Source organism: Solanum dulcamara, chromosome 4 (assembly GCF_947179165.1).
Source record: "Solanum dulcamara chromosome 4, daSolDulc1.2, whole genome shotgun sequence".
Classification (NCBI taxonomy): Eukaryota; Viridiplantae; Streptophyta; class Magnoliopsida; order Solanales; family Solanaceae; genus Solanum; species Solanum dulcamara.
The window spans coordinates 27,855,374-27,874,256 of record NC_077240.1 but is presented as its reverse complement, the minus strand read 5'-3'; the positions used below and the strand labels follow the sequence as shown (position 1 = coordinate 27,874,256).

General features: G+C 35.5%; 1 protein-coding gene across 1 annotated transcript; it reads right to left on the bottom strand.

Moving 5' to 3' along the window:
- Positions 1–735: 735 nt before the first annotated feature.
- On the bottom strand, positions 736–2,716 carry LOC129884924 (adenylate isopentenyltransferase 5, chloroplastic). Its single transcript, XM_055959190.1, has 2 exons — positions 2,549–2,716; positions 736–2,230 (listed from the first exon to the last, which is right to left on the bottom strand). The coding sequence occupies exon 2, from the start codon at positions 2,203–2,205 to the stop codon at positions 1,231–1,233; it is 975 nt and encodes a 324-aa protein (XP_055815165.1). The 5' UTR covers positions 2,206–2,230; positions 2,549–2,716; the 3' UTR covers positions 736–1,230.
- Positions 2,717–18,883: the final 16,167 nt, after the last annotated feature.

Sequence of the window (18,883 nt, the reverse complement as noted above, 5' to 3'; positions counted from 1 at the left end):
TTATTCTGTCATAGAAGCTCCATAGATAGATGTTGTCCTCATGAATATTATGTATAGTCATTTCTTTGACTTATTGGGTGCACTACTTTGATAGGTAACATTTATATCACAAACTTCCGCCGTTATATTATTTTTAATTATTTCAATTATTGTTTGATGAAGTTTATGTACAATTAGATTAAATAATAATAAAAAGGGGCATATTGTGCGGTATATTATTTCTATAAGATGCTTCTAATATGATTTCGTAGCCTCTGGTTGTTGCACCAGAGTCAGATACGGGGCATGACAAAAGTAGGCGTTGAAATCATGAATGAATAATAAAATAATTAATCAAATCCAAGTTAAAATCATTTGCCGAGTGATTTTTGATGGAATTCCACATTTAAATCGTCCAAAAATGGAAACTCTAATGCCCCAAAGTGATGAAATAAACTTAAAGTCTCCATCATCCAGCTTTTATACTTCCAGATGAAAATGCTTTGCAACTGCGATAGGGTACTTCACGACCATAAATAGGAAATCTGGAGAGGATATCGCGAGAAGTTTTTGAATAAATTATTTATACATGTTTAATTTTTTTTTTAATATACATTAAATTTTTTTATCAGAAATATCAAATTTTATATCTAAAACTCTAAGTCTATTCCTAAATGCCCGTATTAATTAGAAAAATATACCAAACTAAGCAACTAGCATAGTGAATTTTTCAAAAAAAAGAGAGAGTCAAGGTGCTCATATTTCACTTGCTGGCGCATTGATGACATTCATTGAATCATAAACAAACACGAGGCATTTCCCTTAGACATCACCTCATATACATAGTACATACAGGCAAAGTACTTTTACATTAAAGTGATAGAATAATACAGCTCATGTCCTCCCTTTTTTTTTTCCAGTGTGAAGAGAGTGGTGGCAAATGTCCTACACGATTTATTTTAGGTGCATAGAATACAGCATACACATTCAAAAAGTTAACAAGACCCCACAATTAAAGAACCTAGAAAAATACCCAATGACAAAGGGTATCAAAAATTGGCTCGTGCAATATAGTTGCCACCACTTAACATTGTAGCTAGGGAACTAACGCACTTCCCAAGAGAGTATTTCCCTTCTTTCATGCAGACGCGATACAAAGATTCATACGTATTATGTTATTGATTTTAGCAAATATTGCCACACTATGAAGATATATATAGTAAATATAGATCAAATGTGGACAATGTTCTTCTAGTGACTTGCCGTAACAACGGCAGGCAAGAAGGAAGTTGAAGAAGAAGGAGGAGGAGACGGGATATTGAGAAGTTCTTCACCACGAAAATGACGAACAATTCGAGCACTTGGTTCAGATACAATCCTATGCCATGCTTTATGTGATTCACTACCTTTCTTTTCAAATGCTTCAGTGGCATCAAATCGATTTATATTCCATCCAAGTTGGGTCTCAAGTCTAAGAATATTTTGACGCTGGCAGCATGCCAATTTGCATGTATTGACCTTAATTTTTTCGATAGAAATTTGAAGCATCTTGTCCCGGACATCTTCATCGATCAATTTATTATTCTCATTTCTAAAATATTGATCCATTTCTGGTACTCCGATTGCACGTCTAATTCCACTTGTATAATCGCCTTCAGAGTTGAAAAATTCCCGTACTTCCTCTACTAGCCCATCTTTTACCATCTTATCGACTCGTTCTGACACAAACCTTTGTAGTATTTTCAAATTTACATCGATCCAAAGAAAGCAACATTCGTACCTGGACTTAAATTCAATGTCGTCATTCACTAGTGCTTTAATGTACGAATTTGACCCCCCAGCAATGATTGGTAGTTGACCCTTTTTTATGATCGAATCCACAGCTATTGAAGCATGTTGGCAAAAGTCCGTGGCAGTGAAAACTTCGTTAGGATCAATAATTGATAACAAATGATGTGGAATTCCACAAGTCTCCTCATCTGTAACCTTATTTGTTACTATATCGAGACCTTCATAAATTTGCATTTTGTCACTATTCACAACCTCTGCTGAAAAATGGTTGGCTAGATCAATGGAAAGTCTAGATTTTCCAGTGCCTGTTGCACCCATAACTATAACCACCTTCTCCTTTCGTCGACGGGGAATAAAGGGATCGATAGTTAGACCGTCTCGAAAATTAATACGTGGTTGATGTTTGCAAGAAACAAATGGTGCAATATTCATCATCGTGTGTGTTAAGTTAATTACAAACCTGTTGAACAAAAAAGAATGGAAGAATATTAATATTATTCATGATCGTACCAATTGAGAAATTAAATAAAGCCTAATTTGACATGTCTGTTTTACTGAACTTCTCTATGATACCATGCTTAAATGTTATTTTTGCAACATCAAGTCGATAAGTTCAACTTTCACCAACACCAAAAAAGATATTTTTTGGTAAAAGAGCAAATTAAAGTTTGGTGCGGTTTAATGAAGACCATTGAAAGACTATAAAGTTAAAAAAATATATGAAAAGTTACTAAAGGACCACGTAGTTATAAAGTCAATGACCACTAAACGTACTTACCTTTATTTTTCACAAGACTAGGAATTGTGCGGCGAACGTTGAGAAGAAAATAGCAAAACAGTGTGCAAAGAGCTTCGAACTAATCTTATGTCTGATCAAAAGTTAATATATCTATAGAAGTATATGAGGTATTGTTCTTCAATATGTATATAATGTTGTTAGAAGATAGAAAAGGATATATCTCAATTGTCTGCAAGAACCATTCAAGTGGAGGCCTATTTATTGAGGTTTGGCATCTTTTAAAATGACGTCTTTATTACATGCCACGTCTTAGTTGGATTAAACTTATATCCACTTTCAATCGTGGTGCATGTAGAGACTAATTATTTGTTGAGTTTTAAAAGTGTGAATGAAAAATAAAGGATTGTGATCTTTATTAAAGATTATGCATTTTCTAAAGGGTTGTGATCGTTTTTGAAAGGCTGTGTCGTTTTCATAGGAATGCGACTTTTCTAAAAGATTGTGACTTTTTCAAAAGGCTGTGACCTTTTCGATAAGGCACAATAAGCAGTTGTTCACACTATTCTTTGTTGTCTATAAATAGAGGATTTTCCTCTCATTTTTCAAGATCGAATTTCTCGTTCTTTTGCATACATTTCTTACAAACAAAGTAGAGTCTTAGTGTGATTTGGTTGCTGGTTTTTGAGTTTGCTGAAGTTATTAAAGTTTGAGGTGCCGCTACTTCTCTAACATGTATATCCATTTTATCTTGAGAGAAAATAATTCTCAACCTTGGGTACAGTCAGAGAATTAAATTCCTTAAGGACACACAGCGAATTATGTGGTCTCGAATATTTGCGTATTATATTTAAAATTTTTGTTTATCTTTGTTCTTATATTCTTGTTGAACAAAGCACCCATCAAGTTTAAGGAATTTAATTATTATTTTCTGTGTTCATCTATTTTTTGAATTTGGAGACTAAAAAACCTTCTAGTTTTTCTACTATGATTTAATATTCGGTTTGAAGAATACAAAAACTTCATCGAATAGTAAATCTGTTTCAGAAAAGAAGAAAAAACTAATTCAAAGAATATAAAACTTCATCGAATTTTAAATTTGTTCTAGAAATATTGTTTGGTTTGAAGTACATAAAAAATTCACCAAATAAATTCAGTCATTTGCATTCGGTTTGAATAATATAAAAACTTCACCGGTTTACTAAAAAATGTTTCTGTTCTCTAACAGGAGAAGGAAAAATGACTTCTGATACAGAAAAACAAAATATATCTGTTGTGAACGATGTTGCCATAACAAATATTGCTTAGTCAAGTCGAACACCAGTTGCTATAGCAATGGCTATTGCAGAAAAATTAGAAAAGTTCAACAATATTGACTTCAAACAGTGACAACAAAAGATGTTCTTCTATCTGACTACCCTCAGTTTACAACGTTTTATCAATGAAGATGTTCCTGTGTTAGTGGAAGAAAATCCTGAAAATAAAAAATTTATTGTGACTGAGGCATGAAAATAATCTGATTTTCTTTGCACGAACTACATAATTAGTGGATTAGAAGATGACTTATATAACGTCTTTAGTGTTTGTAAAACTTCTAAACTGACGATGCAGGCTTAAAGAAGTTTGTGACTGCAAAATTTTTGGACTTTAAACTGGTTGACAACAAGACTGTCATGTCTCAAGTCCAAGAACTACAAGTCATTATTCATGATCTCCTAGCAGAAGGTATGATCAAATTCAATAGTTTTATCGTTAAGGTTGTTGCATGAGTTATTGACATTAAATTATCCATTGTAGGCATGATTATAAACGAGACATTTCAAGTAGCAACATTTATCGAGAAAGTTTTTCCTTTATGAAAAGACTTCAAAAATTATTTGAAGCACAAGTGAAAGGAGATGACTCTCAATGATTTGATTATTTGCCTAATTGATTTTTTGTTTAAAGATCGAGGAATACAACAAGACTGTCAAGAAAAAGTTAAAGAAAACTAAATAATTATGGGAGAAAATATTGTTGAGGCTGATCCAACTAATTCAAAAAAATAAAAAGAAACCATCTGCACCGAAGAACTATCCTAGCAAAAAGAAGTTAAAAGAAAATTGTCACAACTATGAAAAAATTGAACATAAGGCTGTGGAATATCATGCTCCCAAGAAGGAAAAGAAGAGAGGTCAAGCCAACATGATTGGCACAAATGAGGAAGTTGAAATTTGTGCGCTATGTTGATTGAATGCAATCTAGTAGGAAATCTCAAAGAGTGGTGGCTTGATTCTGGAGCCACCTCATATGTTTGTACTGTTAGAAAAGTCTTTGCAACATATGCTCCTACTGCATAGGATGAGACTATCAAAATGGGAAATTCTACAACAACAAAATTGAAGGATATGAAAAAGTATTTTTAAAGATGACCTTTGGTAAAGTGATGACTCTAAACAACGTTTTTCATGATCCTGAAATGAGAAAGAACTTAATTTCTGGTGGTCTCCTAATCAAGAACGAATTCAAGTGTGTTCTTGTTTCTGATAAAGTTGTAATTTGTAAGAATGAGATGTAGGTACGAAAAGACTACCTCATAGAGGACCTTCAAACTGAATGTAATGGTTGTTCAAAATAATAAAGTTCAAGCTTCCTCTTACTTACTTGAGTCAAATAATTTATGGTATTCACATTTAAAATATGTCAATTATAAAACCTTGTGCAAAATGAGCAATTTAAATTTATTGCCTAAAGTTGAAAACAAACAGTCAAAATGTCAAATATATGTTGAATCTAAGTATTTAAACATCTTTATAAGACAGTTGAAAGGAATTCAAATCCCCTAAACTTAATTCACACAGATATTTGTAATATGAAGTCAATACCATCTTGTAGTGGAAAGAAATATTTCATAACTTTTATTGACGATAGTACTCAATATTGTTATGTTTATTTACTTAGTAGTAAAAATAAGGCAATTGAATCATTCAAACAATACAAAACTGAAGTTGAAACACAACTAAACAAAAATATTAAAATATAAGGAGTGATAGGGGCTTTGAATATGAATCTCCTTTTGAAGAAACATGACATTATTCATCAAACAACAACCCCTTACTAGCTACAATCAAATGGATTTGTGAAAAGAAAAAATAAGATGATGAAAGCATTATTGATAAGTTCTGATTTATCCCAAAATTTGTTGGGGGAAGTTATCCTTACAGCTAGTCAAATACTTAATCGAATTCTCCATATTAAAACACAATCTATTTCATACGAAAAATGGAAAGAGAGAAAGCCTAACTTTGAATACTTGAAAGTGTGAGGGTGTCGTCTAAGGTGCCAATTTCTAAACCTAAAAGGGTAAAAATAGGACCAAAAATAATTGATTATGTGTTCATAGGATATTCTACGAATAGTAAAGCATATAAATTTCAGGTTCATAAATTAGAAAATTCCGACATTCATATTAATGTGGTAATTAAATCAGATAATGATGAATTCTTCAAAACCATATATCCACATAAAAGAGAATGTAAATCATCTAATGAAGGAAATAAACGTTCTCAGAAAGAAACAAAGAAAATGATCATAACGAGAAAAATTCAAGACACAACAAACGTCAAAGGATCTGACTTCCTTTGGACCAAAATTTCTAACATTTTATCAGAAAATGAGCCTCAAACTTTCAAAGATGTCATACATTTCTTGGAAGATCAATATTGAAAAGAGGCAATCAATAGTGAGATTGAATCTATAATGAATAAACACATTGGTTGATATTCCTCCTGGAAATAAATCCTCAGGTTTCAAATGGATTTTCAAAAGGAAAATGAAAGATGATAGAACTATTGATAAACATAATGCAAGACTTATCATCAAAGGCTTTAGACAACGCGAGGGTCTTGATTACTTTGACACGTACTCATTGTAAATAGAATTACATCAATTCAAGTGCTGATAATGTTAGCTGTCGTGTACGGTCTGGAGATCCATCAAATGGATGTCAAAACAACCTTTTTAAATAAAGATTTGAAAGAAAAAAATTATTTGAAACAACTGAAAGGGTTCATGATTCCTAGAAATGAAAGGAAGGTATGTTGATTTGTTAAATCTTTGTATGGACTAAAACAAGTGTCCAAACAATGACATGCAAAATTTGACCATAAAATATTGTCAAATGATTTTAAAATTAATGAGTGTGACAAATGTATTTACATTAAGAACACTCCAAATAAGATTGTCATTATTTGTTTATATGTGGATGATATGTTAATAATGGCATATAACATTGCTAACATAAATGCTACTAATTATATATTTGCCAGTAAGTTTGGCATGAAAGATCTAGGAGTTGCCGATTTGATATTGGAAATTAAGATTCACAAAACTCCTCAAGGTATAGAATTGTCTCAATCTCATTATATTCGAACAGTGCTTGAAAAATTCAATTACTTAAACTTCAAAAGTGCAAAACCACCAATTGTTGTGAAACTTGATCTTGCGAAGAATAAAGGTGAAAGTTAATCTCAATTGAATTATCCTAGAGTGTTGGAAAGTTTGTTGTACATCATGAATTGTACACGATCATACATAGCTTGTGTTATAAGTAAATTGAGTCGATATAGAAGTATTTCCAGCTAAAATCATTGGATGACAACGAAATGAGTTTTGGGGTATTTTTGGAACACACTCAAAATTTTGCTTTGCATTACGACAAGTATCTAGCAGTTGTTGAAGGATATATTGATGCAAATTGGATTAATGGGTCAACTGAAAGTAAGTCAACAACTTGTTATATTTTCACCTTTGGTGGAGGAGCAATATCTTGGAAATCATCTAAGCAAACATGTATATCTCGCCCTATAATAGAGTCTGAGTTCATAGCCTTAGACAAGGTTGATGAAGAAGCTGAATGGCTTAGAAATTTTCGAGAAGATACTCCATTTTGGACCAAACCAATGGATCCTATATGTATATATTGTGATAGTCAAGCTGCAATAAGAAAAGCTGGGAGCGTTATGTAAATGGTAAGTCTCGTCACATACGATGAAGGTAGAATACCATTAGGCAACTACTCTCTAATAGAATTATCACAATTGACTATGTAAAGTCAAAGGATAATGTGTTAGATCCACTTACAAAAGGCCTAACTAGAGAGGGAGTTGAGAGATCATCACGGAGAATGGGACTATGGCTGAGGACAAATCATCATAGCTGTAACAACCCCTAAAATGTTGTATGTCGGTATTTCAATTCTCGATGAACAAATACAGCTTTGTATTTTGGGCTTAACTTTTCATAGGTTGATCCAAATTAGGTGATTCAAATTTCTGAGTAACCACAACATCATTACCTACAATGTTTATGAAGAACATATCTTAAGATTCGGAGTATAAGTAGATCAAATAAATTAATCTTTGCAAGATATAGTGCTGTGATGGAATTGAGTATTTATAGAAGAAAATTCATATCTCCTTGTAGGTTTCTCCAAATTGGTTGATTCTTGAACGATAGGAAACTAAACTTCCATATCTACAATTCTTATGAAGACACCAAATCCTAATAAAGAATTTATCTTATTCAAACGCAACTTCGAAAAAGAATATTCTATTAAAAAGAACTCATCTTACCTACCATGGAAACATCTAGATACATTTGACATCATTCATGACATAAATTGTCCTTTATTTAACATCATCCATGACATCAATATATTCTATTAAATTTTCAGATTTTTTTTTATAATTATTTTATTTATTGTTAGGTCCCTCTTTCCCACCTATAAATACCCACCTTATTTCCTCATTTTATTCATCAAGCTTTCTTAAGCATTTCTTCTATCTATATATACTTCTTCTCAAATATAGTTTTAGTTTTAGTAGTATAAAAAAACTACTCTGGTTATTCTTATATTTCGGGTAGTACACAAAATGCTCCGGCGAGAAGAAAAGGCTAGGGGTCCAAGAGTGTTCCAATTCGGAGTAAACCTTCAGATTTAAGGTATGTAAGGCTTTCATAGCATTGGATTGAGTTCGTCCATGCGCCCAATATTTAAATTCATTATAATTGAGTTATAGTTGAGTTTTATCTAAATCTTGAATTTTAAATGAATTAATTCTTCTTCTATTGAGTTTGATATATTTATGCATTAATATTATTATTATTGTTATCTCTCATATTATTGGAATTATTGTTCATGGCTACTTTCCCATGAATCCTAATTGATTTGATGTTCATGAATATTTTTACATATGTTTTGAGTAAAGATGTTGGCTTTTTATTATTTTCATTGATAAAAAGAAAGTTATATGAATTAATACTATATATGTATTTTATTGAGTTTTAAAAGAGCAAAAGAGTTGAGTTTGAATGAATTCGAGCAAATGATATTTTGAGCAAAATATTTTGATGAGATGTAAATGATGTTTTTTGGAAGTATAATGATTGACGAACATAAAATGAGATGAGTTTGATGATTTAAATTAAAGTCCAATGAGACTAGATGATGAGTTTAATATGAGCACATATTTTGGGAGTAGTATTGAGCACCGAGTTGGGTAAGAGTTTAATTGACTCAAACCCCAGAACTACATAGCCAGCATAGGATGGAGGCTATGCCTCTTAAGTCCCAAAAAGAAGACTTTGATGAGTGGATCCAAGATGGTGATGTCCTTTACCCTGGAAAGGTATTGGATGGATGTGGCAACGACATCGCTTCGTTGTATCATCGCTAGCTCATAAGTGATGGTTGTCGGTTAGAGAAACTCCCAACTGAGTAAGCATTGCTTATTACTATTATTTTTATTATTATATTTTAAACTTGCATTACATATTGATGTTGAGATGATGTTGAGTTCTGAGTTGAGTTTTATTGAGAGGAGTATCTTGATATCTGTCCTTACCTTCCTGCCATTTTACATACTCGTACATTCCACGTACAGACGTCATTCGACCTGCATCATTTTATGATGCAGATACAGGTGTTAGAGATCCTCAACAGGCGCATCATTGAAGATCATTTCTTTTCGGCTATTTGGTGAGTCCTTCTTGTATTCGAAGGAACTCCTTATCCTGTTATTATTGTTGAGTGTGATGTTTCTTTTGAGGTAGCCATGGACATGTCATTGGCACCATCTAAGAGTATTAGAGGCTTCATAGACAGAGTCTGATGATGTAATCAGAGTAGTTCTCCTTAGAAACTACTTCTTCTAAGAATTATCTATTTTTACTTTGATTATGACAAGCCCACATTAGTATTCTTAAGTCTTCCGCTGATGAATAAATAATAAATGAGACTACGCGGTTCTCTCAGAAGCCAGAAATGGTTTCTGAGTGCCGGCCACGCCTAGGGTATCCTCTCGGGGTATGACAATAGCGCTAAATCTACCTAGAAGACTGGATATCCCAAGATCTAGGTTCAAGGGGATCAAACAAAGTCATTGATGACGGTTCAACATTGTCATAATAATTTCTATAATACGTATTCATGATGAGATAATATTCAGTTACAAGGATAAAACATTAAGACTTTTTGTCACGACACGAACCTAGGGCCTAGACGTGATACAACAAATTCCCAAATGCAAACTTGAGAGTAATGGAGACTTGAAGAATCTTGAATGGAACCCTAGATTTTCTTCTTGAAACCCTTGGAAGAACTTTGAGAGGAGATGATTTAGTGTTTTAGTCTAATTATGAGAAAATGAGAGAGTTAGAAGGTTTAAGATCTATAGATAGGGTCAATTTAGTCCCCAAAATGACCTCACTTTGGTTTAAAACACAAGAAGAGACTAAAATGACCTTAAAATATGGAAAACGAGCTAAAACCCTGCTGACGCGATAGCTGGTGCGCCGCGCCAACACCCAAACTACTGAGGCTAGTTTCGGGCGCTATAGTGGCGCCGGGCGCCACTGAAGCGCCAGGCCAAAATTTCTACAGTGATAGTTTATCGTAAAATGATCATAACTTTTGACTCCGAACTCGGAATGAGGTAAACTTGGTGGAGATGGAAATAATACTCAAAGACCTTCAATTTGATAGGTTATAGTCCACCCAATTCATTATATTCTAGGAGATATGGTCATTTGAAGTTGACCTTATTCCAGACTCGTACAAAAAGTTAGCCGGTGGAAGTTCTTTGGACTTGGCTTGGTGTTAAAGGTACCTTATGACCCCTAAACACATATAATACACTTAAAATACTTAGGAATTGATTCCAATTCATATATGAAATTAGTAGTCATCTGGTTCAAGCCTATACGGCTATGAAGAATGGTTCGGGTCTTGATATAGAAATTTTTAAGGCGTTACAATATCTCCCTCTTGGAAACATTCATCCTCGAATGAGATTCATTAGCATAGAGAGGGGCGTGGCAAGAGGACTAGCAACCCAACATATATACAATGACACTTGTAATGCATTAAACATGAAATCATTAAATTTAAGCATAAAACATAATTTTAAAATCAAACTTCATGAACATGCATGTATATGAGGACTTAAAAGAACCGAAACATAGGAGTCTTAAATATTGAGTGTGAGTAACTTAGTACCTTAGACTTGAGTAGAATGGAAAAGGTGAGGATAACATTTCATCATATCCATTTCCGCTTCCCATGTAGCACTTTCAGCTTGTTGATTCCTCCAAAGGACTTTAACCGATGTAACCTCTTTGTTCCTCAACCTCTTAATTTGTCGGTCCAAAATTTCAACCGGGACCTCTTCATAGGTCAAGTTTTTTCAACATTCTCTAATTCCAAAGGAACAATAGAATTAGGATCACCCACACATTTTCTCAACATAGACACATGGAATACTGGGTGAACAATGGCCATTTCCAATGGTAACTCCAACTCATAAGCAACTTTGCCAACACGCCTTAAGATTTTATACGACCCTACATACCTAGGGCTCAATTTTCCTTTCTTACCAAATCGAACCACACCCTTCATGGGTGAAACCTTCAAATATACCTAATCATCCACATTAAACTCAAGATCCCTTTTTCTAGTGTCAGAATATGATTTTTGATGACTTTGAGCCATCTTCAACCTTTCTCTAATGAGCTTCACCTTCTCTAAAGCATCAATTACCAAATCAGGGCCCAACAAGGTCATCTCACCTACTTCAAACCAACCAACCAGGGATCTACATCGTCTTCCATACAAAGCCTCAAATGACGTCATCTCAATACTTGAGTGGTAACTATTATTATAGGCAAACTTGATGAGTGGTAGATGATCATCCCAATTTCCTTTAAACTCCAACACTTGCCCTTTTTGGCTTTTCCATCGGTTTGAGGATGGAATACGGTGCTCAACTTTACCTTAGTATCGAGGCCCTTTTGAAATGATCTCCAAAAGTAAGAAGTGAATTGGGTACCACTATCCGAAATAATGGACAACGGCACACCATGCAACCTCACCAACTCTCGAATATATAACTTGGCATAGTCTTCAACAGTATAGGAAGTCTTAACTGGTAGAAAGTGAGTCGACTTAGTCATTCTATCAATAATTGCCCAAATCTAATCATGATGCTTCCGGGTATGAGGCAAACCCACTACAAAATCCATATTCACATCTTCCCAGTTCCAAGTAGGAATTTCAATGTCTTGGGCTAGGCCACCCAGCCTTTGATGTTCGGCCTTTATTTGTTGATAATTCGGACATTCAGACACGAACCTCACTATGTACTTCTTCATTCCAACCCACCAATAGAATTCTTTTAAGTCTCGGTACATTTTTGTTGAACCAAGATGAATGGAGTATGAAGAATTGTGGGCCTCTTTCAAAATAAAGCTCCTTATGCCATCCACATCTGGAACACATAACCGACCTTTGTAGTATAGCACCCCATCCCCCCTTGGGAAAAGACCCCTACCTTCTTTTTCTTTACCAACTTCTTTAATTCAACAAACGTGAGGTCAAGATCTTGAGTTGACTTAACATCCACCACCAAGGAGGATTCGGTCCCATGCCACCATTATTGGTACCACATAACGTCACCCCTAATCTAGACAACCGGTGAACATCTTTTACCAACTCCCTCTTCCCTTCATCAACATGGGCCACACTCCCCATAGACACTCTACTAAGTGCATCGGCAATCACATTGGCTTTACCCGGATGATAATGCACACTCATGTCATAGTCTTTGAGGAGTTCTAGTCACCTCTTTTGGCTTAGATTAAGGTCCTTTTGGGTTAACACATATTGAAGAATTTTGTTATCGGTATACACATCCACATACATCCCATAGAGGTAATGCCGCCAAATCTTCTAAGCAAAAACAACGACCGCCAATTTAAGATCATGGGTATGGTAGTTACGCTTATGCACCTTCAATTGCCTAGAAGCATAGGCTATGACCTTGCCATTTTGCATTAAGACACAACCCAAACCAATTTTTGAAGCATTATAATAAACCATAAACCCTCCTAATCCTTTTGGTAGAGTCAAAATAGGAGCGGAGGTAAGTCAATCTTTCAAGGTTTGAAAACTCTTTTCACACTCATTCGTCCATATAAATTTTACTTTCTTTTGGGTCAGTTTTGTCATAGGAGATGAGATGGAAGAAAACCATTCGACGAACCTTCTATAGTACCCGTCTAGACCCAAGAAACTCCTAATATCCGAAGGAGACAACGATCTAGGCCAATTCTTCACAACCTCCATTTTCTTAGGATCAACCTTGATTTTGTCACCGAACACTACGTGACCGAGAAATGCCACCTCCTTCAACAAAAATTCACAGTTACTAAATTTTGCAAACAATTGTCTATCCCTCAACATTTGAAGTACAACCCTCAAGTGATTCTTATATTCTTCCTTACCTCGAGAGTAAATCAAAATATTGTCAATGAAGACTACAACAAAAGTATCAAGGTAGGGCTTGAACACTCTATTCATTAGGTCCATCAAAACCACTGATGCATTCGTCAACCCAAAACTCATCACCACAAACTCGAAGTGACCATGCCTTATTCGAAAGTCCATTTTGGGAATGTCACACTCTCTCACCTTTATTTGGTGATAGTCGAACCAAAGGTCGATCTTGGAAAAATGACTTGCCCCTTGCAATTGATCGAACAAGTCATCTATTCTAGGAATTAGGTATTTGTTCTTAATAGTTGCCTTATTCATTTGCCGGTAGTCTATGCACATTCGAAGCGTGCCATCCTTATTCCTTACAAATAACACAGAAGCACCCCACGGTGAAATACTGGGCCTTATGAACCCCTTTTCTAACAAGTCCTTTAATTGTTCCTTCAACTCTTTCAATTCTGTCGGGGCCATCTGATAAGAAGGAATAAAGATAGGTTGGGTGTCGGAGAGGAGATCGATACCAAAATCAACTTCCCTTTCTGGAGGGACGTTGGGAAGGTCATCGGAAAAGACATCAGGGAACTCATTAACTATGGGAACCGACTTAAGAGGAGGACTTTCAGAGTCGACATCCCTCACCCTCACAATGTGGTAAATACAACCCTTAGAAATCATTTTTCGGGCCTTAAGATAAGAAATGAACCTACCTTTCACCACCGAATCACGACCCTCCTATTCAATAATGGACTCCTTGGGAAATTGGAACTTGATTCGATGAGTCCTATAACCAATGGATGCATAAGATGCATGTAACCAATCCATCCCAAGAATGACATCGAAATCTATCATATCAAGCTCAATGAGATCATAAGGAATAACTTTATGAAAAATAGACACGGGACAACCCCTATAAACCTTCCTAGCAATAACTAATTCACCCATGGGGGTAGACACCAAATAAGGCTCTAATAACATTTCGGGTGACACATCAAACCTATTTGCTAAGAATGGGGTAACAAATGACAAGTTTGCACCGGGATCTAACAATGCATATATATCAAAAGTAAAGAGCTTTAACATATCGGTAACGACATTTGGTGTTTCCTCAACTTCTTGCCTCCCATGCAATGCATAGAAATGGTTGGTGTGTTGGCCACCTCCTTGCAATTGTTGGCCATGAGCAACTTGGCCTTGAGTCCTACCACCACTTCTACAATCCCGAGCATGATGACCCGGCTTGCCATATTTGAAGCACGCGTTTGAGCCTGCCAAACACTCTCCTTTGTGGGTATTCCCACACTTCCTACATAAGGGAAAAGCTTGGGTACCAATGTTATCTCTTGGGACCATTAAGTTAGGACCTTTGTCTTTATTGAATTTGGAAGGGGGAGCATTTGTCGAACCTTGTCCCACGAACCGTTGGCCACCTTAGCCCTTGCTAATACCACCATAGTCGGACCTTGGAGGGTTGAACCCTCCACCATCCACTCTAACCTTTTTGAACCCTCTAGACCTTTCCCTCAACTTCTCTTCTTCGATTTATTCGGTATAAGTCATTAACCGGGAGATATACATCTCCTTGACCAACATGGCCATTTTGCACTCTTTGGACATCAAGCTTGAAACATCGGAAACAAAATTACTTATCCTTGCCTGGGAGTCGGAGACCATAAAGGGAGCATACTTGGAGAACCTTATAAATTTAAGGGCATATTCTTTCACACTCATGCTTCTTTGTCGGAGGTTGATGAACTCTTGGACCTTGGACTCCCTTAACTCTAATGGAAAGAAACGGTCTAAGAAAGCACCTTGAAATCTTCCCATTCAATCAACCCCACTTCCTCACCCCTCTCCACAACCCATTACTCGTGCCACACTTGAGCCACACCTTTGAGTTGATAGGCCGCTAATTCGGCCTTTTCATTTGATGGAACACCCAAGATTGCCATAATCTGATACATCTCTTCGATGAACTCCATAGGGTCCTCATCTAGCTTAGAACCATCAAAATTGGGCGGATTCATCCTTTGAAACTCCTGAATCCTAATGTTCGGATTGTGCACTTGGGGAGGGGGGACACATTGATTCCTTTGGTTGTCCACATCTTGAGCCAACAACGTGATGATGTTTCGGAACTCGGCATGGGTTACCCCTTCCTCATGATGTGGGATATCCCTAAATAGGAGGAGGTTGGTCCTCATCATCAACCCTTGCCTTTCGAGATGGTAACCTTTCAATTCAAGGTGGTCTTTCATGAGGCATCATCTAAGGAAACATAAAATAGGTCGTTAGTTAGAGGAAGGCTTAGGACACTCTGAGGAACGACATGAATCTGAAAAAAGTGAAAAACTTTCCTAAATGTCTCATAGTTTCCTATTCAAAATTATGGCGCGCTTCAAAAAAATGAACAAAACCCTATTTGAAAACTTTGTGCTCTGATACCGAGGACTATTTCAAAACTTCGTGCTCTGATACCAAGTTTATCACGACCCAAATCTAGGGCCTAGACGTGACATGGTGAATGAGACACCCGGAGGTACCTTACCCAAGCCTCTTAACATTCATTAAGCATTTTATTAGTAATGGCATACAATAACAAGCGAAAAGTAAATAAATAAAAAGGGAACTGGGACTACGGGAAATATAGTGGAACAATAGGCCTTAGCAATTTCAAAACATTTTCCATTCATGATCCAACATACCTCTACTAATAGACTTGGCGAGGGCTAAGACATGTCCCTAGATCACCCTCAAAATAGTATCAAGAAATGTTTTCATAAAAGTTTTAATGTTTTACAAAATACAAGCTTAGAATATAAAGGAGGTTTCTCTCGGAACATGGGAACTCACCACAAGTAACCTTCAATCGACCCGAGCTAGCTGCAAGGAGGAGGTCGGGGAGAGACGTCTGTCCCTACATGGTGATATCATGTAGGCAAAAGTATGCGTTAATACTTTGAATGTACTAAGTATGTGAGTATGCTACGAAATGAAGAACATAAGAGGAATATGAATAAGCAATGTGCATAATGAGTGCATGCATTAGACTTCATCATAAGGAAACTTGAAACATTCATTTTGTGGGGAAGTGACATTAACCAACATTTAAGACCATGAGAGCTATTACATGGAATCCAACAAAACCCCTACGTTGGCACGGGGAGACTACTTGTCGGGTAGAACTCCGTCAACTTATAGTCTACAAGGGCTCCTATGTTGGCGCATAGTTAATGCATCATGAGACTTTACTTAAGGACCCCTTAGGTCGAGTCCCCATCTACATGCTACATTCGGTGCTAGGTCAATCCCACGAAATAATATTTAAATATCATAATAACACACGCATTGTATAACTTTAGACATCAAATGATTATCGGTGGAATAGCTCATTAAATATTTTATTTGGTTCAACTATGTGAGAATTATCCTTTCACTTTGAATCCATTCCTTGGCTAAGAAGCCATTTTATAAATCAATCATTTCATAAAGACTCTCCTTCGTAAACATTTACTTCATAACATTCATTGGAGTCAAACTTCATTTCAACTTTACTTTGTTATAGGAAACTAGGTGGGTTCATTTCAAAAAGAGACCTTCAAAGACATTTAAAGGATACTTGTATGCGTGAGAATGATATGAATGCATCCAATCAAACATCTTAAAAACAACCCACCATATGCATTTTAAAACTACATTTCAAACCTACATATAAGTACCTTGATAAACCATCCATTTCATGTAAATAAGGATCACCATAAGTCAACATAGCCAAACAAACTTCAAATATTCAAGAATCTATACATTTGAAATTGTAGTATGAAAATTCATAAAATTTCTCATCACTTGAAATTAGGAGTCAATATACATATATATCAATAGGAGTAAATAACTTAAAATATACCATAATCTATGCATTTGAAACCATTATGTAAAATACCATAGGATTTCATTATTTAAAATTGGTATACTAAGTTGAGAAAATATTTGGGCTCCATGGGTGGAAGAACCCATGGATGAAAACCCACATACCTTGGAGAACAAATTCCCAAATGCAAACTTGAGAGTAATGGAGACTTGAAGAACCTTGAATGGAACCCTAGATTTTCTTCTTGAAACCCTTGGAAGAACTTTGAGAGGAGAGGATTTAGTGTTTTAGTCTAATTATGAGAAAATGAGAGAGTTAGAAGGTTTAAGATCTTTAGATAGGGTCAATTTAGTCCCCAAAATGACCTCACTTTGGTTTAAAACACAAGAAGAGACTAAAATGACCTTAAAATATGGAAAACGAGCTAAAAACCCTGTTGGCACGATAGCTGGTGCACCATGCCAACACCCAAACTACTGAGGCTAGTTTCGGATGCTATAGTGGCACCGGGCGCCACCGAAGCGCCAGGCCAAAATTTCTGTAGTGATAGTTTGTCATAAAATGGTCATAACTTTTGACTCCGAACTCTGAATGAGGTAAATTTGGTGGCATTGGAAATAATACTCAAAGACCTTTAATTTGATAGGTCTAGTCTACCCAATTCGTTATAGTTTAGGATATATGGTCGTTTAAAGTTGACCTTATTCCAGACTAGTACAAAAACTTAGCCGGTGGAAGTTCTTTGGACTTGGCTTGGTGTTAAAGGTCCCTTATGACCCCTAAACACATATAATACACTTCAAATACTTAGGAATTGATCCCTATTCATATATGAAATTAGTAGTCGTCGGGTTCAATCCTATACGGCTATGAAGAATGGTTCGGGTCTTGACATGAAAATTTTCAAGGCGTTACACTTTTTAATGATTTCTAAGTTTGATACCTGGTATATCAAATGGTATATCTACGGGATAACACATTTAGAAACCACCTACATAAGTGTGAAGTGTACGCTGCTTCATGGAGAATATGGTAAGGCTAGTTCTCTATGCATTTATAAATCGAAAAGTGTTCAGGGCTGAAACAAACAAAACAATGAGAACCAAATCATTTAAAGGGTTAATTGTGTAAATTATATTGTAAAGGTATACACCAAAGCTCAACTTTTCAACGATATCAAATCTACAGATTGATCGAGTATATCCGATATATGTTGACTATGAAAAGTTTAAAGGGAGACCTACTTATCCAGATAGAATTAATCCTTATTTACGAATCATACAATTTTTTTCCAAACATTTATTTTAACTATAGTCATTCCCTATTCATGTGGGAGATTGTTGGGTTTTAAAAGTGTGAATGGAAAATAAAGAATAGTGACCTTTACGAAAGGTTGTGCCTTTTCTAAAGGGTTGTGACCATTCCAAAAGGTTGTGCTTTTTCTAAAGGGTTGCGACTTTTTCTAAAAGGTTATGACTTTTGCGAATGATTGTGACTTTTCCAAAGGGTTGTGACCTCTCCGATAAGGTACAATAAGCACTTGTTCACACTACCCATTGTTTTCTATAAATAAAGGATTTTTCTCTCATTTTTCAAGATTAATTTTTTCTCTTTCTTCGGCATACATTTCTTACAAATAAAGTAGAGTATTTGTGTGATTTCATTGTTATCTTTTGAGTTCGCTGAAGTTATTGAGTAGGTA

Excerpts from the sequence above, each read along its gene's own strand:
- LOC129884924 (XM_055959190.1), bottom strand. The coding sequence starts at position 2,205 with ATGATGAATATTGCACCATTTGTTTCTTGCAAACATCAACCACGTATT.